We start from the raw sequence: 22,502 nt of genomic DNA on the forward strand, positions 1-22,502 counted from the left end.
GCATCGAGACCTTGAAAATCAGAATCGGACTACTGACACTAAAAGCTCATTGGCGATCTAAAAGGTTGATAAACCGCGCTGGTCAGCAATAAAATGCTTGAGTACACATTGTATTAAAACAAATTATATTCTTATCACCTGATTTACATTAATAAATGGTGATGGTGCTTTTAATTTGTGAACGCTTATCAGCTGAATATTTTATTCTTAGTACGATTGAGAAAAGTTTTGATAATTTTGTGATTTTTGATTTTCTTTAAAAACTATTTAATTATAATTAAAGATAATAAAAATTTTGCAGTAGAATAAAAATATTAAGCAGTTTGAATTAGTTCAAGTTTCTTTACTGTTTTATTTTTTTGAACTACAAATTTAGGTTACTAAAGTTCTGAAAACCATATTTTATGTCTTTTTTTAAAAAAAAGTATAGAAATTGATTTTAAGGTCTTTTTTAATGCAATTACCTGTTTGAGAGAAATATATGGGTGTAGGCAAAAGGAAAGACGAGGAGCAATAATCCCGCCCCCCCTTGAAGTTAAAAAGGTCTCTGAAATTTTGGTTTATTAATTTTCAATAGAAAAATATTAAGCAGCCTTCTTAATCTAGATATTATGTTTTAGAAATCACTTATGCTTGCTTTATTGTTACCATTATATTTCCTTATTATAAGTTTTAAATTACCGATACGTTTACTACATTTAATATTGATAAATCGAAGCAAATTTGGCAGCAAAAAATTGCTATTTTTGTCGCCAACCATCGGTTTTTTAATTTTTAAAACATAATGACATTTGGAAAGCAAAGATGAAAAACACTGTGAGTTTTTAAGAAATTCGTCTTAACTAAAAAATATGCGTTAGAGAAGGTTGCGTTAAGAGAACATTTTTTAAAATTTTATGGAAAGTTTCTAAAAAATAACCATAGTTAAAATAATTCAAATATAATATTTAACAACAAAAAAACTTTCCAACTGCGAATTGGTAAAAAAATAAATAAATAAATAAATCTAATATCTCTAAATAATATAGCAAGGTTGCGTTAAGAGAACATCTCTTAAAATTTTATAGAAAGTTTCTAAAATTAACAATTGTAAAAATAATGCAAATATTGCATTTAATTAAATAATGCATTTAAGAAAAAATATTTCCAACTGCGAATTGGTTAAAAAAAAGAAGTTAATAGTTCCAAATAATACAACAAGGTTGCGTTAAGCAACATGTTTTAAAATTTTATAGAAAGTTTCTAAAAAATAACAATAGTTAAAATAACGCAAATATAATATTTAAGAAAAAAACTTTCCAACTGCGAATTGGTAAAAAAAAAAAAGAAAAAAAAAAAAACGAAGTGAATAGCTCCAAATAATACAGCAATTTCAACGATTAAGAAAAAAAAAAGCTTAATAAAGCTAATCTCTTCATTGTATATATATGTTTTTAATTTTTAATTAAAGATGGAATAAAGTGGCTAGTGACTTAAAAAAATTGATAAATCAATTAACGAACGAATCGTAACACTAATTAGCTCCAACATAACTGAAAAAGCTTTATTAGTAACTGTAATTACGAAAGTTCCTAATATTAATAAATATTTTCAGTAATATTAATTAACATTGTTAGAGCTCAGTGAAACCTGTGAAATTGCACTTACTACCTTCGTATGTTTATCACCTATATGAGTTGATCTCAATTATCAAGTACGAAATCGGTAAAAATAATTAAATTGTCCCATTATAAGTTGAGCACTGGTAGATTAACCTCACATTGCTATCTCACAATAACCCAACATACACAGGTTTCACAGTATTAATAAAATAGTAGCTGGATTAAAAAGTTTCTAACTAATGTAGTCGTTTACCTACTAAGTTAGAAATTTGGCATTGTGTAAAATTCTCAAATAACTAAACGGTGAAGTAGGAAACGCGATTTTTTTTTTACACTTCTAATTATAAATTATTGACATTAGTTGAAAGTCATTTTTTGGTACAACAAATAGGTTTAGATTTAATTTTTTTTCTTTAATAAAATGGAGATAAACTTTTAATATTCGCCATGTATTATACTATTTGAATTAATTGAAATAATAACCAGGCGGCACAGAAGTGTGAGTCATTTTCCTGCATTCCTTACACTGATATTTTTTAACGTTAAGAGCCATTACCTACACTAATGTTTTTCTAAAGTGAAGGGTTATTGCCCGGTATCCCCTATTTCGATGTTTTTTCAAATAGGATATTATTAATAACAACCAAATAAGCTGGTTAAAATGTAATTTGTGTTCCATGAAAAAGATTGATTTATAGAATAACAAGAATTTTATTATTATTTTATCAACTCTGTAATATTTTTATTTATTTATATTATTTTTAAAGAAAGCAAAGAATTATAATTCCATGTTTCTTCGTGATTTTTATCAGCCTTCACTTATACAATGTCTGAACCTGGATACCCAGACACTGTATATAATACATGGACAATATCTACAATGCCTGGACATGTATACAATACCTGGATAATGTATACAATGCCTGGTGGAAGTATATAATAATTCTAATATTTTATATTTTGAATAAAAGCACCAGAATTTTCCAAAATTGTCAGTAACATAATTAATAACTTTTCAGTTGAGATTTCCCCCTATAATTACTCTATAATTTCCCCTATAATTGATACTGTATACAATGCATGGACAATATGTACAATGCCTGTATAAATTGTATAATAATTTTAATATTTCATATTTTGCCTAAGAACGCCAGAATTTTTCAACATTACCGGCAACATAACTATTAATTTTTCAGTCAAGATTTTCCCCTATAATTATAAAATCTTAGTAACAGTATTTTTCACAAATGCAATTAAAGTTCTTCATTACTAAATGAAAATAGTGAGTGGATCTAAGCCCCCTCTGGCCTTACGGATGAACAATAACCATAGAAAGACAACCATGCTTAAACAAGATTAAGGAGAACAAACAAATCCAGACAATTTAATCGTCACTTAATGTATTTCGTTCTTTCGTGATATGAGATTGTTTTCTTCCTCATAATTTCAGGAAAGAGGTCAAATTTTTTCTCTCCCAAGTCTCTTATATATGCAAGTTGTTTGCAATTAACATTTTGTGCAACGCCCAGGTTAATGTCACGGCGTTGTTAGAGAACAAGGTCAAGAATACATTGTCTCATCATTATAAGGTAAAACATAAATCCAACCAACGGATGAAGTTTCCACTTATAGAGTTATACAATCAGCGACTTGAGATAGAAAATTATGGTTTATTCACAACACAATAAAAAAGAAAAACTAACATAACTACTTTACACTATAACCTATCCACACCTTTTGCTTTTCTTGTTTGAAGGCGGGGAAAAGAAAACTTTTGTTTTTTTAACCTTTCTTGTCTAAGATAACAAATAGTTTCATTCTTTTTATTTATTTATTTTTATTTGATTTTTTTCTCAATCATACTTCCATTCCTTTTTTGCTCCACTATAAATAAATAAATAAAATTTACAATGCTTCCTTTTTTTTCTTCCAATAAATGAATTTATTTTAAGGTTAGATGATTCCCCATGTTTAGTCCTAAATTAACAAAATCCATTTTCACGTGGGACGAGTCTCCATGTATTTTTATCATATAAATTCCTCCCCATGATTTTTCCTAAATTATTGAATTCCATTTTTAGGAAAAGGGGTGATTTCCCATGTCTTTTTTTCTTTCCCTTAAATGAATTCAATTTCAGGTGGAATGATTCACTCAAGACTTTGTGACTCAAGACTTTTAATTTTTAATAAACTATTGTAGGATTGTTTTCAATAATTTATCGTTGTAATTTTAAAAAAATGGTGCCATTATCAAGGTCTCCTAATTTGCACCAATTTTAGGGATTTTGGCGACTTTGGTGAAATTTTTGGGACAAAGTTTTCATCAACTTTCCCGAAGTTTCGAGGCTCTAAATGCATTAGAAAGCAAGATATCCGAGAATTCAAAGAAAGCTTGACGACATTTCTCCCATAGAAACGGTACATAATGGATCATTTTGGTTTGGAAACACGAATCAAGAATCTTTTGTTTATACTGCAATTAGTTTCCTTCTAAACAGAAAGAAAAACAATCAAATTTGTTGCACACAGGGACCGATCAAGACAAATTCAGGCCCAAGGCCCACCAAATTCTTCGGGCCCCTTACAAAATATTTTGAAATTAAGTTACTGAAATTTACAATATATTTTGAGTAATTAGTTCTAACAATAGAAAAGAAACTATTGAAATGCATGATTCAAAATAAACATTCTAAGAAAGCAGACAATTGAAGATTATTTTTCTAAGATAAAGTTTACGTATCTCTGAATTAAAGCGAAATGTAAAACAACAAAACATTGTTATGTCAAAATAAAATTAGTTTGGTGACCACAAGCGATTGACATCAGTGATTTTTGCTAAAAGTCACTGATTAGCTGAACTATTTTTTTTATTGCAAGCTGTAATTATTTTTTATTTAGTACTTAAACCAACACAAAGCTATCCCACCTTCCATTAGACATTTTACTGATTTTTGAAGCTCCTCAGAAATTGTGGGCCCTAGGCCCATACCTAGGCGATAATCAGACCCTGGCACAGTGTTATTTTTAAATCTTCATGGATAAAATCAACTTAAATCTTCGCTTATTAAACCGAGAATTAAATGCTATTTCAGCAAAACCTTTGGAAGATCTTGGCTAAAAGTAGCAGTTTTGAGCACTAGGTCGCAAACATGATCTCAAAGCTGAGCTTTGAACTTTGGTAGTTTATTTGAAGGGAAAAAAAACTATCACAGTATTATTCATTTCATGCAATAATAAGCCCATAAATAAAATATTTCATATTATATAAAGAGTGTAAATTAAAGGTTATGAGAGGTTTTTAAAGCATTACGGGATGTGAAAGAATTATTATTCCCATCCGGTTTTATATAAATCGAAAGGCGCTTAATAATTCTATGTGAAAATGGATTTCGAATTCAAAGTCTTTCTGAGATTGTGATTTCCGTAAGACAATAAACAAAATCACATGTTTCATATGAGCAAGCTGATACAATCAAAATAAAACCGAATCTGTCCCATATTTAGCCGCCATAATACGAATTAAGTGGCGGAACGAAATTGTTCCTGCCTCTCATTTTCCAGTGGTTTTTTCCGATGAAATAAATATAATCCGATGAAATTTTTCCCACTGAAAATTAAAAGATGGGTTGAATTAAAATAAGCAGGATGTGAACTATGTCGACTTATCGCAGCTATTTTTTTCTTCTTCACAAGATTAGGTTTAGGAGTGAATGGAGTTGTAACACTACTCTAGTTATGATTCCCTTTTTTTAAAAAAAATAATAATAATAATAGTAAGTAAATAAATAAATAAATTTAAATTTGTATTGCAGAAGTAGCCCATTTAGGCGTGTTTCCTAATAAAAATGTGATAAGTCTGAATGCGTTTGTAATTTTGTGATCTGTGGTCTTTTGTGGTATTTAGCGTTCTTAGGTTTAAGGTAAGGAATGGCCCACATTAAAATATTATTTCGACTATATACTGCAGCTTTCAGTGAAAATTCATTCTTTCTACACGCGTAACACAAATTAGAAAAGTGAACTTAGAAAAGAAATTTTTTTTTGTGGAAATATAAATAAAAAATCTGGTAAAAGTTTTGATGAAATATGAATAGAAAATTACGGGAGAATTATTACGAGAAGGTTCGATTAGATAGTTATAGATTAGATATTGATTTATTACAACATTTTCATCATCATATGGGGTTTAAATATCAGTGCCCTTAATATTTTAATAAAAAAAACCCGATTCGCTATTTGTATATGAAAAACTTCGACATGCAACGGTTCAATCGGGTCTTTGCCGAACCTTCGTAATAAGTATGCGAAATAACAGATTCTTTTACAAATTTTGCTTTCTTACTAATTACGCGTGTGAACGGATTTCGGCCATTCATTGTAATACTTGCATGCATTAAGTACAAAAGTGCCACAGAAAAAATAAAATATGTTATCACGCCAAATAAAAAATTAATTTGTGGAAACTAATTTTTATTTAAACATAAAATATTTTTATTAGGGCATCGAAGATGACATTTATAGGTTGGATAGGTCAATTTTAACAGCTTATTATTTTATTTTATAAATGTCGTTGAACAGCAGAATGTGATTTTAACAATATGTGATTTTAGCAGTGACTGGCGACTAAGCAATACTGATGATTTTGAAACTTTTCAATGTGGACCTTCTAGCTGCTCTGCAAGAAATTCCAGATCAAATTACGGTAAAAAGTACCGTAAAATATATTTTAATAGGAGCGTGTTACGAAAGAAAAAAAACTGATATAACGGTATAATATTTTATGGTAAAAATGAATTTTATGGTAAAATGGATTTTACGGATGAAGCGCCAAAGTGCCGATTCTTTATGCCGCCATTTGATCTGGAATTTTTTTACAGTGTGTTTTCTCTGCCTTTCAGTATAATAATTACTCTCGTTTTCAATAACCTAGTACTTAAAATACCGTTACGTATCATTTAAGTTGAAACTTTATTTTGACCAAAATGATTGAACTAATTTCCTACTTCTTTCTCAAAGACACCAAATTGGTAATATTTGCATTTATTCTGTCGCTAGAAGCCTTAAAAGATGCTTCCTTTTAAAACCTTCCTAAAAAGATGAATTTCTGTTTATCATGCAAAGAAATGAAGATGTCCGTTAAAAGAAATACTACGCCTTGGGAAAGATTGAAATTAGATTCTGATCATTTGGTTTTGAATAGCTATTTAGTCAGCTAATGATAAAATTTATGAATAATATCTGCAATGGAGCATGACTATAGGATATGAAATGATGGGCTTTATTTTATCTGATTTAAAACCTGCTTATTTGTAAGCATTCGTAAGACATTATAAATAGTTAACCCTTTGACGCAAATGTGATACTGGTGTCCCTTTTTTATACATACATATTTTTTGACGCTCTAATTTCAAACAAAAATATTTATTGGTATTTTTGAATTATAAGAAACAGTCAATAACTAATAAAAAAAAATTCTGTTAGATTATCGGAATTTTATTTGTACTAAAATATAAAATCAAAAAAAGTATAGTTACACATTTTTTTTCATCTGTGTTCAAAAATTTATAAATAATTGATTTTGTAAATTAAAGAAATTTCAATGATGAACAACTGTTTCTCTTAGATCTAAATAACTGCAAATTAGTGCAAATTTCAATAATTATTGTTTGGAAGTCAGCCGTGTTATCAAGATTTTACCTTGAACGTAAAAAAAGACACAGGTGTTTCGCGCCGTATTTCAAAACCATAAATTATTAAAATGCTAAATATAATATTTTTCACTCGTTTTTACCTAACATAATGCAAAATAATGAAAAATATGTTTAATAAAAATTCAGAGTCAAAGGTTTAACACAATACAAAATCTACCAGAGGAACGGTTTGTAGGATAGAGGGATACGTGTAGCTTATAATTTACAAACAATTATAAAATAACTACTCTTTATTTTATTTTTTTACTTCACACTTATATTCAAATTAATGTAAAGTGAAAATTAAATATTTCAAAATAAGATCTTACAGTTCAGAAATTAAAAAGCGAAACGCACGAAATAATTATAATTATCACAATTTTTTTCAGAAATTATCTTTTGTTCAGAAAAGTTTTTTCAGAAACTTGTTCGAGGTCACATTTTAATTTGCTTAATTAATAATCTCAGACATCATAACGTATTTTTCTGATTATATACACCTCTTTATTTTTCGACTACATTAAATTGTCAACTCTTGAAAAAGCCGTAAGCTAGATTTCCAAAAATTTAGTCAAGATAGTTTTAAAAAGTTTAGTTACCTTAATTTTATCCTTGAATTTTTGAAATTTTCCAATCATTTCCACAAAAAATAAGAAAAAAACAATTGTTAGTACTAAAATATTTTGTCCAAAAAAACTCCTTTATCCAAAGCTACAGTCAAGCAGAAAATAAGTTTTAACAATTATTTAATACTTTTTATCATATTATTTGATAATATTCGATTTATGATTTCATTTAAAAAGATAATTGAATAAAAATGTGTAAATGGCAACATCCAAAATAAGAAAGTGGTTCAATTAAGACACTATTTTAGCTTTTAAGAGTTTCAGATCTATCTCAGTAACTAATCTAACAATTCCGATGAAGTTTTAAACTTTAATGAATTAAAATTAAATAATTTAAAAGATGTTAAAATGTTTATTCCTTTACTATAATTTTTTTTCACTAAATTTAATATAAGAAATGATAGTGTTACTTCGAAAATAGGATGAAAGTATTTTTTGATTCAAGCTGCATAGTAAAGGTGTAAACTGAAATGTATAAAAGTAAAATAACAATAAAAATCTCACACTTCCTCCCGATGCCTTAGCGAAGCGGCTTTACTTTTACACTAGCCACTTAAGTTTACTAGCTTTTTTAAAGATTAAAAATGGGCAGGGTTAGCCTGGCTGGTAGGGCACCCGACTCACGTTCGTGTGAACGGGAGTTTGAATCCAGTTGGCCGAAAGCTCCCCTTGAAGTAAATGGTGACTGGTGCACGTTAAATATGTCAGGTCACAAAGTCTTCCATGTTCCCATAGTAAATTAAACCTCTGGGGGTACTGAATTGGAGATTGATCGTGCTCTGGCTCAAGTTAAAATTGCAATCTGTGAATGAATAAATGGATGCATGAATGGCTCCGCCCTATAAACGCGTTTGACATATGGGCGAGGCAGAAGTCTAATTCTTGGCCATAGATGACGCCACTGGAAAACAAGGACAATCGTACCCCTTGCCTTAATGGCCTACGACAACAAAATAATGAGTAAAAATAGATTCAGTTTTGAGACGTGCATGAAGTTAGTGTGGACAAAAAAAAAACGTTTTTTAAATAAAACAGATTGTTAAAAAAGTATACATCAATAGTATATGTATCTCTCAAAATGAAGATAAAAGCTCGAATTTTAATGTAAAACAAAAATGCTAGATGCATTTAACCCTTTGATGCAGAATTTTTATTAAACACCTTTTTTTATACCTTTTTTTTATTTTGTATTAATTTAGGTCAAAATAAACGAAAAATATTATATTTAGCATTTTAATAATTTATGGTTATGAAATACAACAAGAAACTCCGGTGTGTTTTTCTGTGTTAAGGGTAAAATATTCCAAACACGGCTCACTTCCAAATAATAGTTTTTCCAATCTGCAGTTATTTAGATCTAAGAAAAGCAGTTATTCAACATTGAAACTTATTTAATTTACAAAATAGATTATTAATTAACAAGTTTTTGAACATGAATGAAAAAAATGAATGAAAAAAAATATTTCAAGATATTTTTCATATTTTAGTACAAATATAATTCCGATAATCTAACAGTTTCTTTCAGTAACTATTAGAAAGTTTTTTTTTTCAGATTTAAAAAATACGAAAATATATTTTCACTTGTGATTAGAGTGTCAAGAAATATACATATAAAAGGGACATCGCGAAGTCCCATCACTGTTAAAGAGTTAAAGTAATAATTATGAGGAGTAATAATAATTATAAAGAGTTAAAGTAATAATTAGTATGCTTTTTTGGTCAATAGTTACTCCCTTTCCTCTATCATTTCATGAATTTTGAAAGTTGGCTAAATTTTGCATATGTTAAACTTGTAACTAATTGCAATTGAAATTACAATTCCTAACATAATACTTTTTTTTTCAGGTTTATTATTTTGTGCCAAAGTGTGTGACACAAATCCTTTTTAATGAACGATAGCGATAGCTCTCAAATTTATTTACAATTGCCTAAAATTATATTCCTTTATTTCCTCTTCATATAAACACCGCCGGAAGAGAAAGGAAAATTGCCTTAAAATAACATATTATAATATCTAGAACTAACTTTGAGAAAACATGTACTTCCTCTGACAGTTTTATTTAGAGAATTTTGAAATTTACTTAAAATGAAAAAGTGTTTTCATAAAACTGGGTTAGAGAATTTCTGACTACAAAGTGAGCTTAACAACTCCATTTCCTCAATATTTTTTATTGCTTTTAAAATAAATATGAGAACATGTGTTTTGGTGAATACTAAACATGTTTCCGGCTGACAGAAAAATAGATGTTTGTGATCAAGAGATATTTAAATAAAAAAATTTGTTTTCTTTAGCATTTTTCTCAAAAAGGCCAATTAAGCTTTAAAAAATACTTTTTTAAGAAGGCTAAAATCACAAATTTGTTATTCCCGATGTAAGCGATGTGGTTTTGAATATATTTGCTACAGTAGTTAATTATTATAATAAAGAGCACACAACTTATAAAAATCAACACACACATAAATTAAGTATAGTAATTAGAATAAATTCTTAATAATTAGTTTATTCTTAATAATTAATTGTAAATTAATTCTTATCTATAATTTTTGAAAATCTTTTTACCTCACTTGAGAAATTTTAAACTATCAATTAAAAGACTGTGTGAACTTAAATTTAAAATGTATAATTTAATATTTATTCCCTTTTAATGAAATATCCAACATTTACTGAATGTGTCAACTTAAAGCCATACGCATTAGCCTTACGTTGCAATCACTTTAGCTAAGAGTTAATAATCTAGTATATCTTAAATATCCAGTTCATATTTATAAACGTATATAGTAGTTGGATAGAATTAAATCTATAAATTTGTATGTATATCTATATAATGCTCAAAATTCAATTATATTCTTATCGTCTTACATTATATTCTTACATTATGATTAATTATATTCTTCAACTGATATAGATCTATTTATTTATCTGTAACTTTTCTCTTAAAGTAATTTTCGTTTAATTTGAATATAATAATTTATTTTTAGTTGCTGAAGTTCTCTTAAACAAACACCAATGTATTGAAACCATGGATCTAAACAACGTATCGAGAATGAAACCATTTCGCAAACAGCATGGGAAATATCCACCAGCTATATTTTAAACTCATACATATTGGCGTATATAGCCGAATCAAATTACAACCATAAGTTCATGATTAAATAAATATATCCTAAAACTAGCATAGATCTATTTTTTGATGTATATGGATATCCGACTATATCTGTGAACTCATATCAAGCTATGGATCAAATCTTAGATATTGATTTATCGATAAAAATGACCAAACTCAAGAAGGTCACAAAATCTCTAGGACACAATTCGTCCTTAAAAGAATTGATCTAATCCCCCCTCCGAATGAAACATAAATAATCTAAGATCAGATTCTTGGTGTCCATATGCCTGTAGGGGTTTCTGATCTCTAAACGTGATCATGGAAGTTGGAATATGCAGAGCGTATCAGCAATCTTAGTGGAAAATCGGAGTTTAGTTGTTCTTGAAGATGAGACTAAGAATAAAATCACCGAGCCTGCATGAGCAGTTACTTAAATGAAAATTTAGCGAATTGAGATAAAACGAGCATGCATCATTTGTTTCATTTAAAGTTTTCAACACATGCTGATAAATGTTGCGGTTGATTACATGCTCCTTGTTTCTTCGTGACAACTTTCATCAGACGATATTTTTAGTCACGAAACTATTAAAAACTCATTGCTCGACTGACTGTTTGAACTTTTTGGAGTAATGTTCAAAGCTTTTTTAACCCTTTAGTATAAGGAGTACCGAATGGCAACACATTTTCGAAACTCATAAGGTCACAGTATGATTGTTGTATTATATGCACGCAACAATACATGTAATAACAAAAACTGATTAAATTAGTGTTGATTTTATTCTTTTTAATTATGTTGTTCAATCAGAAAATAAAAATATTAACCCTACTGATTTAAAAACATTTTCAAGCTTATATTATTTCTGTTTATTAGGTTTGTAGAGCACAAGTAAAATCAACTATTATTTTTATCATGAACGAACGTCCCTTAAAAAAAATTAAGAAATATAACAAAAGAATAGTTGAATTTACTTGCACCAGACTAACCAGAACGTATCTATATTAGAGGATAGTAATTATTTATTATCGAATTTAATGATGGTTAGAAAATGTTTTGAAAAACTTTAAACTATATAACTTTAAATGACGAAATTTATAGTTTGAACGAAATCGGTAGAATAGTAAGGAAAATTAAAAAAATTCGAATGCTAATTATGATTTTTTTAAAAATTGTTACATCAGACGATCTCAAACATCAGAAAGTATGTTTCACGATTTAACTTGAATCGATTAAAAAATTTTTAGTAATAATATTCGTAAACCTAGTTTTAGATCCTAATCACTTTGGGATTTGTCGTATGTGTTTATATTATATTTAGAAAAATCATTAAGTTTTTCTATACTCTAATTCATTCCTTTCCATTTTTTTTTAATCTGTATTTATATTATTCCAGAGCCATGCTAAAAATCGTTTTCTCTTTGCTTTTGCCATTATTTTATTTTTAAATGTCAATTTCAAGAAATCAAACTAGCCATTAATTAATCGAAAACTTTAATAAGGTTAAATAACTAATTAATGTTTCGCTTAGTTTAATTTAACTGTAACCACTACGCTTAAATAAACTCAGAAAGTGATGACATAGATTCTTTTTCGTTTTAGCATTTTTATAAGAACCCACCAACACAGATCGGTGGAAGTGGTTATTTTATAAAAATATCGATAGATCTTATTTGCTAAAGGTAAATATTATTACTCTAGTGAAAATATATTTTTATTGCTTTTTCGTCCGTAAAATTTAAACGATATTTTTTCGCTTTTATTTGTTTATGCAATTTTTTCTCTCAATTCAATGAAGCTATAGCAATTCTGATATTCAGAATCTTATAAATCCAGAACTTAAAAAGAAATTTAGTAAAAAACCGCGATCGTTTTGCCAAAACCACTATATTTTCCACAATTTAATAAGGGGAAAAAGAAAAGAAAGTCTTACAACAGGACGAAAAATCTTCAAAACGTCCTTCATACAAAAAACTAAAAATGATACGGTTTTTTTGTTATTATTATGATTATGAAAAATATTATTAAATATATTTCCAATGAAGAAAAACAATCATGTTTTATCTCTTTTATTATGTGAGATAAAACACCGTTAATTTTCCCCAAGCACTGAACTGCAAGTTTTGTTGATAAATATTTTTTAGCTTGAAAACAGTGTACATAAGAAATTATGAAATATAATTTCATGGAATTCGGAATACGCATATTTTAGGTACTTTAATTTGTTTGAGTGACATAAAAAAAGTTTAGCTTTTAAAATATTAAGCTTTAAAAAATAATGAGATTGATAACGTTGTGTAAGAGGTAGGGCATATCATAGAGAATGAGAATTGCATAGCCGTCAATGGTCATAAACGTCATTATGAACTGGCTGTTCGTGCTCAGTTAAAACGCTTTTTTATTTATTTAAATTGCCTTAATTTGCTAACTTTGCGTCTTCTATTATTATTATCAACAAATGCATTCAAATGGGACCAGAAATTTACTTAGGTTTTTATCGTAATTTAATGATTTGATGACCTATTTAGCGAATAAAAGTGAAGATAGTTTATATAAATAAAAGTACACTTTTAAATGCGTATTAACAGCAAGCATATAGAAATGCGCTCTTACTGCTATGCGATGTCATGTCCGAACATGTCAGTTGCTTTTCAATTCTAAATTCCAATATGAAGTGCCATCTTTTCCTTTAAGTTTGTATAACCGCTGTATCACATTGAAAAAACTTCAATCGCATTTTCTAGAAAGTATATATTTGACTTTATTTTCGATTCCACCGAACCTATTTATCCGAATTTCATTGTGTTTTTATATTAACATATTAATAGTCGAATTTTCAACAATGTGACGAAGGATTTTTTTCATGTATCTATTTTTAAAATTTTTGCGAGCTACAAAAGCTCATTTCTATGTTCGTTTTTATGTGTTAAAAAATCAAGTTTTTAAGTTTAAAAGGCTCCCACCTGGTACGTAAAAACTGTGAAATAGTATCTCCTCAAAATTTTGAGTTGGAACATTCCAAGGATTGTGTTTAGGAACACTTTATTTCAAGTTAACACCAAATTAAATGTATATTTATACATAAAAAAGAGTAGTCAAAGTGAAACACTAATAACAGAGAAATCATAAACCAAACTCTGAGCATTCACAACATTTGTGAATTCTTTTCTTTTCAGAAAACCCCAATTTTGGCAAATTTAGGATATCGCCAGTAGATTGATCGATTTCGAGATGGCGCGAATTTGTTGTTCTCTTTTATGCTTCTAAGCAATTACAAGAACAAAAGTTTTCCGTTTCAAAATGTATGCATGTTTTCAGTTGTGTAGTAAAGATCATTATATTTAATATTTTTTAATATCTGTCATCTGTATTAAATAATTTTATATTTAATACAATTGACTAAAATAAGTGTTGTGTATATATGCACCTTGAACTAATGATTCTTACTTTATATTGTATAGTAAAAAAAACACTTTACCGACTCTTATGTGTATCATATCTTATTGTAATTATGAATTTTATTGTTACCAAATGTCATAAATGGGGCAGCTACTTTACGCTAAGTAGTGGGAAGAAACATTTTTGGTGTTCCACTACATTGGGAAATATCCTTGGTTCTTAGCGAAATGAAAAAACACAAGAATCAATAATTATATGTGTGGTGTTTCAGTACAACACTTTGGTGTAAAGTAGTTGCCAGTATTTTTGGTGTGAATAACATACACTACAATTCCTTACCGTCTAGAAAAGCGTACTAAAAGAAAAAAAAAGGCTCAAAATCGTATGATGGACTGAAACTATAAATTATAAGCTAGATTATAAAAAAAATGGTTAAGAAAAAGTGTCTGAAAACTAAATAAAGTTAATAATATTTAATAAACTGTACTCACTCTTAATGGCCCATTGTTCCATAGATTTAATCCCTCGAAGCCATCTTAGTAGTGAAAATGTACAGTCACTTGATATACTAACATCAGAAAACAGTTCCATTACAAGAGGCATTAAATGTCTTATACCTTTAGACATCATTTCTTGCACTTTTAATTTCATAGATCTTAACGAATCGACTAAAATTTGTTCATTACTTAAGCTTTGAGCAATGTTCGTGTCTGCAGTTTCAGGCGTTGTTGAAGAGATTATTTGTATTGGTTTCTTGACTGTTTCACTTCTACGTGGTGGAGTTATATTTTCTGCAGGAGTAACATAGTTATTATGAGTGACAGCTTTGGTTGAAGAGATTGTTGTGGTTTCCATCTTGCCAAACTGTTTTACCGCTTCAGTTTCATAACCTGAAGTTTTAATTGGATTGATATAAGTAAATGTGCTTGTTTTCTCGGTAGCTGGTTCGTATTGTTTTACTTTCTGAGTTGTAATCCTTGGCAATTGAGTGCTTTTAATGAAAATATGTTGCGGGAGGGTTTTGCTTTTGTTCTCAAAGATTATACCAATACCATGGCTTTTATTGTCATTTACTTGCTTAGTACTGCTCGGTGGATTTTGTGTGGTGCTTGATAAATATGATTTTGTAGCTGGTTTAAGATTTAAGTATACATTTCTGGTTTCGGTAGCTTTTGGTGGAATTCGTAAACGAACTTCATGGTTCCTTTTCCTATCAGGAATGGTAACTTGGAATTTGGGTTTAAACGTAATTTCTTTTACATTATCCTGGTTTGGAACAGGTTTGTTGTCAGATTCAGTATCTTCAGATTTATTTTCTGCCACTGGGTTTTGAGCAGCTCCTGTTCTAAAATTAAAAACCAGTTTGACTCCTCCGTTTTTACTTTCAGATTTCTGCTTTCCGTCTGTTACATTTCTATGCAGAGGTGCATAAGCAAATTTGTGCTTTTTATGCTCAGGAGTAACAGTTGTTGAAATCATTCGCATGCGAGTAGTATGGTTTCTTCTTCCAAATATTTTATTAGCAAAGTTCCAAGCATTCGTTACCTTATTGTGAGAGCCTGATCTCTCCTTTTGTCTGCTGGATTCAGTAACAAATTCAAGTGGGCGGTTAATCGGTGGAGTAATTACCCATGGCTTACCAGGAGGTATAAGCGTTGAAGTAATTAAACGAGAACCAGGTATGGGATATTCTTCTAATATTGTCCAGTTATTATGATTTACATGTTGAGGACCTCTAAAATACTGCTTGATCTCAAACTCACCTTCTTCCCCGTGAAGATCTTGAAGTTCAGAATTTGAAAGATCTTCATATTTTTCAAACTGACCTCTATTACGAGCATAAATACCAGGGGATGTTATAGGTTTCTCTTGAGTTGCCGGAGTAAAATTTTCGTTTAGTAGAGTACTAGAATTTCTTCTAAATATGTCTGAGATAATGTATGCCATATTTTGGTCCCATTCATGCGGTAAATGCAGATGGTGATACTGTGTATTTGTGTTAGATTGGCTGTTGCTCTCTGCATCGCTTGTTGTAAAATCACTCTCAATGTCGGGAGTTATTTTAAAGGGATTTGAAGTTGTTCTGCTATCAGAAACTTCAGTTGAAATTCGAGTATTTTGATTTCTGAAACCGTGAAACTCACTTTTCGTCACTTTTGAGTTTTTATTAACGGGGTCATTACTTGATACTTCGGAGCTCAAAACTGAACTACTTGGAGTAATTGATTCACTTTGTATCATTTCTTTATAATTGTTTAGATTGTGATGTGAAGGATTGTAATAAAGTTCTTGTTCTGGCTTTACTTGAGTAATTTTTTCATTGTATTCATTTAAAGTTTTTATAACAGAGGAAATAGGATCTATAACTGGATGTTCTTGCATGCGATGATTTTTGAAATCATGTTCGTGGGCTGGCTTGCTTGCACCATGTACTAATTTTTGAAGTGATTGTTGATTTTGAACAAAGGGAACCTGGTCTGCATTCTCTTGGTGGAAGTCAAAATACTTTTTCACAGTTAATGGACCCTCAGACAAGGTTTCGTTCGATACACGAATGTATTTTAATTTATCATTAACAGGTGCTAATTTTTCTGATGAAACGATGCTCTCTGAAAGATCAATATCGTGTGAGTTAGGTTTTATTTGAGTTTTTGCAATGGATTGAGTTTCGCTTTTTTCTTCGTGAAGCGGTTCGGGAACATATAAATTTTCTCTATCACTGGTAGACTGATAATCAGGTTTTACTTGAAATGGTAAAACAGTACTAGTACGAAGTGGTAAGTTTATTGGTTGCCGTGTGTAGACATTCGCATTTGGAGGTGCTTGTTCAATTAAATGAGTTTTCAAAAGTTCAGTATCTAAAAAGTCTAATTCGGGTAGCATTTTAGGAACAAAATCTCTCAAACCGGCTATTTTTTCAGGTTTACTCAAGGAAGGAAATGAGGAAGGTGGTACTTCCATTTCTTTTAAGAGAGTTTCAATTTCTGGGGGATTTTGCATGCCTAACTGTGGGGTTTGTAGAGGGTTGTCAGATATTGGGATATGATGGTATACGTCAATAACTCGAGCTCTCGTTCGAGATGTTTGCTGCTTTGGAATGCTTTCAGTATTTTTACCATTTGATGGAAACTTGTTTAGACGTTGGTCTAAATGCAAAGAAGGCACGGGCACTGAAGCCGCCGCATGCTGTTTAAAGTTTTCCCGTCTCTCAGGAATCGTAATTCTTCCTAGACTTGGCCTATTATTCATCATATCTTTTCCAGGTAATCTCAGAGGACCTCTGGTAGTTCTAATAGGTCTTGCAGAGATTTGAGGAGGACTTTTTGGTTTTCTTTGTTGAAAGGTGGTGCTCATTTGGTTCCTGGTATTATGTGGCTGTGCTGAATTTTGAGTGAGGGGATATGCAGGACGATATTGTTGCTGATTCATCGGCTTTTTTTCAGGTGTTATTACTGGTCTGAAACCAGAGTTGGAAAAATCTGCGGTTGAATATGGAGATCGATGCGGAGTTTTTTGTACGTGCCTGTTCACCTTCGGGCGCTCGCTTGTGAAGAAGGGGAATCTCAAATCACGAATCATTCTAGATATTCCCATCGAAGTTTTTCTCAGGAATGGCTTTTGTTTACCATACTGAAGTTTGTTAATTTTTTTATTGTTTATGGAAGTAGGTATCAGACGCAATTTTGATAAAGACGGTTTTGAAAAATATTTCGAACCCTTTGTAGAGGGGGAGATCATCTTTCGGGATTCTATTTCCACCAGTGAGAAAAATATAAATACAAATGTCACCAACAACAAAATCTTCGTCATATTGATTTGTGGGAAAAAATTCGAAGCTTAATGGCCAGAAAGTATTTCAATTTCTATCCATATTCTGATGTCTGAGTTGCCTTCAATTAAGTCTCCTAAAACATAAAATAATACATAGTTATGTCTTTGTAGTTAATATTAAGTCTAGCTAAATATAAACAAATAATTTCATGCAGAATAAAAATCATTTGCAGATATCTAACCTCCCCTAAGGGGTTTGTATTTTTCAGGTAAAAAGAAAACCCATTAACTCTTAGATGGTGTCTCTTAAAACCCAGATGTTCTTAGATGAAACTCTTAAAACCCATTAACTCCTAGTGATCGCAAATTTCCTCTTTTTCTTCTGTGTTGAACTTAGTTAATAAGATCGTTTAACCAGCTTACCTTAAGTACACGATATCACACTTGTTTTAAGCAGTATAGCCGATTCAGGCACAAGTGTTATTTTCTTCTACATCCCATAGAATCCAATATTTTAGTTTTTTATATTGTAGCGTAATCAATAGACCTTTTTAACGTTTGAGTGATCAATTTCCAAACCTACTAAAGCCAAATCATTAAAGTTGCAATATTATATTTAATTAACATTGCATTTAATCCCCATTACATAATCAGAAACTCAAAACTGAATCGGCTGTTCAATGCAAGTTAAAAAATTAAATGAAATTAATGAAAAGAGCACGCTAATTGCTAAAAATTTTGTTAACTTGCAAGTACTGTCTATTTTTAGAAAATGTTTTCCAAAGTTAAACTCTTTAATTCTGCAGCCGAAAAAAAACCCTTATTTGCACTTTAATTTAGGATATGAAAGAGGAAATAAAATGTTTTCTTTTTAAAAATTTGAATACCGATTTATAAAACGTTCACGTCAAATGATTAATAAACTTTCAGGATTCTTAATTTCGGACTAAAAAAAATGGAACATTTGGCCTTTCGAAAATTGATAAACTCGTAAATAGTAATCAGCTTAACACGGAAAGAGTTTTTCACCTATTTTTAGAGTAATTAACGGAGGGAGAATTATTAAATTGCGTTGAGTTGTAGATAAGGAATTATTAGCGAAGAGTGACGGCTTACTCATGCGTGAAAAAGGAAGATTATCAATTTGGTAATGATGTATAAAAAGTTCAGTTGAATGAAGTTCGTCAAGTTAGCTGACCATTGTTGATTCAACGCATCTATTTTTTGCAAATCTTGAAGAGAAAGTGTCTTCATGTTTCATGTCAATAAGCTATTGTCACAATTCAAGTGTAAGAAAAGTGTTCTGACCTTATCAGATTAAAGTAGAAGTAAATATTCTTTGTTCTTGTTGGGTGAAGTCTAATATGAATTTAGAACTAAAGATGTTTTAGAAAGAGTTGTTAAATGTTCCGCTACTTAGCAAGTTTCTCTTGTGTAGCTTATTTTCGCCCAAAATAAGTAAATACATACTATCGCAGAATATTCTAAGCATTTGTTGACTTACTGAAGTTATATATAGTAATCTATAAATGTAAGAATAAGCTACACGTTTTTCTCTTAAGGGATATTTTTGTCCAAAGAAGTATTGCTTCTTACCCACGTTAGTATATTCTAAGCAAATGCTCATTCTCAAAGAATTTTATAAGAGAGATATCTATGAAAACGAAAGAATGCCTTTAAAAAAATTTTAAGCCTATTTATGTCCAAAAGAGTGTTAAATCTAACAGCGGTATTATATTCGAAGCTTTTTCCTATCTACTGAAAATTTTATAGGAGAGGTATATTTTTGTCCAAAAAAAGCATCACCTAGTACCAAAGAAATATATTCTAAGAGTTAACTCCTGTACAGAATGTTGTATTGAAAATTTAGACATAAAAATGGAAAATGCATTTTAAGCAGTAACAAAGATCATACACTTTCGCAGACTGAACGAGCCATTTTGAGTTCGAAAAGTTCTGGTGAGTTTTAATCTTATTCCAATTATATTATAGGAACTGGGTGAGTAAGTACGGATTTGTCGCTAAAGCAAATTAAAATGCATTGATGTTTCTTGACACATCTTGAGTTATCCATAAACTTCAAAATTTAGAAAAAATATCCTCATAAATTGGTTGGAAATTCTGGAAATCCTTCTGCAGTTTATTAAAAGTAATATAAATAAATAAATAAACTATTTTTATTTTTAATTTTTTTCAGAAAAAGGCTAATTCTGACTTTTAACTTTCGTCTAATTTTTTAAATATACTCCTAACAATAGAGCGCATATTTAATGTTATATAAATAAAAATAATAAAATATACCACAATATCTTTCAAAATATACCGCCTAATATCAATTTATCATCAGAAACAGATTATTAGAGTAAAAAATAAATTGTTGAACAAACTTTTTTAGCACCTTTTAATAATATTTTTCAGTTCAAGCTATTTAGTTTTAACATAAATTTCTGATTCATATATATTGTAAAACTCATGGATATATTTTTAATTAACATTAAAAAAACCTCTTTAGTAAATTAAGCCCTCGCCTTCTGAGCAAAAAGGTAAAATACTCAAAGAAGATTGTGAAACTTGTGAGGTATTGAAAAATGAATAAAAAGTACTAGGAAATTGAAATTAATGTCTGTGGTAACCTAGGCACATACATTGGATTTTAAGTTGCCATTTTAAAAAACAAATATTGTTCGCAAATAAACATTGGAAAAGAAATGCTAGTTGCTATATCATGCTTTATTCCACGATTAAAAAATGTATGCAATGAGCAACCTTTGCAGCAAATGAATTCACTATACCTTCGAGTATGACTGATAAATTTTCTTCTATTATTAATACAGACTAATAATATTATATATTATCTAAATACTTTTTTATCAGTTAACAATAAAATATTTACGCTATTTTAAGGCATCAATTGTATTCACTATGTTTATATGTATTATTCACGTATAAAAACATTATATACTTATAATAAATATTATACTTCAGACAAGTATTATTATGCAATAATGAGCTGTAAATGCTGTATAGAGTGGTAGACATTATCAACCACATTAAAGTAAACTGTGCTAAATTTTCTGGACACATTGGTCGAATGGACCAGCCTTCTTTAACACCCAGATTCATTAATATTAAACAAATTGGTACCCAACTAAAAAGCAGGAACAGATTAGATTGACATCATTAATCAGGACTTTAAAACACTGAAAGTGACAAGCTGGAACATCTTGGCATAAGAATATTCTTAATAAAGTTTTATAGCCTATAAAAAGCTGTCGAGTCAATAAAGAGGATAAAAAAGAAAATTAATATTATAGAACTGGGATAGGGGATAAAATTGTTCATATTCTCTCCACTTATTTCCATAGTTTCTGCTTTATAGTTTTACATATGCTAAACTATTATTTGCATATTGTAAATATTATACCACAGGCAAATATTGTGATGCAATAATGAGCTGTACAGGCTGCATAGAGTGGTAGACATTATCAACCATATCAAAGTAAACTGTATTGAATTTTCTGGACACATCGGCTATATAGACTCATCTTCTTTAACAATCAGATCGTTAGTATTAAACCGACTGGTACTCAAAAGGCAAGACCAGATAAGGTTGACGTTATTAACGACGACTTTGAAACACTGAGAGTGACCAATTGGAGCACCCTGACGAAGAGGACAGAAGATAAGATGATTCCATTCTGAATAAGGCTTTATAGCCCACAAAAGGCTGCAAAGTCAATTAAGACGATAAGAAAGAAGATAAATATTATAGAATTGGGGTACTGTGACAAAATTTTAAATATAGTGGATAAGTGTGGACATCCTGGACCTTGATCCCTGTTTTCGTCAGATGGAAGCTTGCGGAAAAAAAATAAAGGGAAGGTAAAATCTGAATTTCCTGTATGTATAAACTTAATTCAATGTATAAACTTAAAAGCTAATTTATTCGAATTCAGTAAAATGCCACTTGGAACCTTCATCTACTTGATTCTTCAGTTGGATTCATGGATTGTGCGAATTCTCTACGAAAAAAATATTTCGTAAACATCAAGAGTATGATAACATTTAAGGAAAAATTCGAATTGGTGAATATTGTAATAAAATCTCTGCATTCTATTTTTTTTAATCATCTTTAAGTTTTAGCTCTTTTCCGGCTGTATCTTCCAAAAATGCATAAAAATTACACACGTTTCCTGCGATTTTCGCAAAACCCATTGTCTTCTAAATTACCTAAGAGAAAGGTTTTACGGCAGTTGGGTTGCCTGGATATTTTGTTACAAAGTCTTGCGTAGTAATCATTTTCATTGTCGATG

General features: G+C 29.7%; 1 protein-coding gene across 1 annotated transcript in view; it reads right to left on the reverse strand.

Moving 5' to 3' along the window:
- The window catches only part of LOC107439645 (uncharacterized), a 67,933-nt gene that overhangs the window by 35,806 nt on the left and 9,625 nt on the right, over nt 1-22,502 (reverse strand). The window contains exon 2 of the mRNA XM_016052312.3: nt 14,910-18,323. Within this exon, the coding sequence (XP_015907798.2) occupies nt 14,910-18,228 (3,319 nt within the window). The 5' untranslated portion in view covers nt 18,229-18,323. The remainder of the gene's footprint in view (nt 1-14,909; nt 18,324-22,502) is intronic.

The sequence above is a fragment of the Parasteatoda tepidariorum genome, chromosome 4 (genome assembly GCF_043381705.1).
Source record: "Parasteatoda tepidariorum isolate YZ-2023 chromosome 4, CAS_Ptep_4.0, whole genome shotgun sequence".
Taxonomy (NCBI): domain Eukaryota; kingdom Metazoa; phylum Arthropoda; class Arachnida; order Araneae; family Theridiidae; genus Parasteatoda; species Parasteatoda tepidariorum.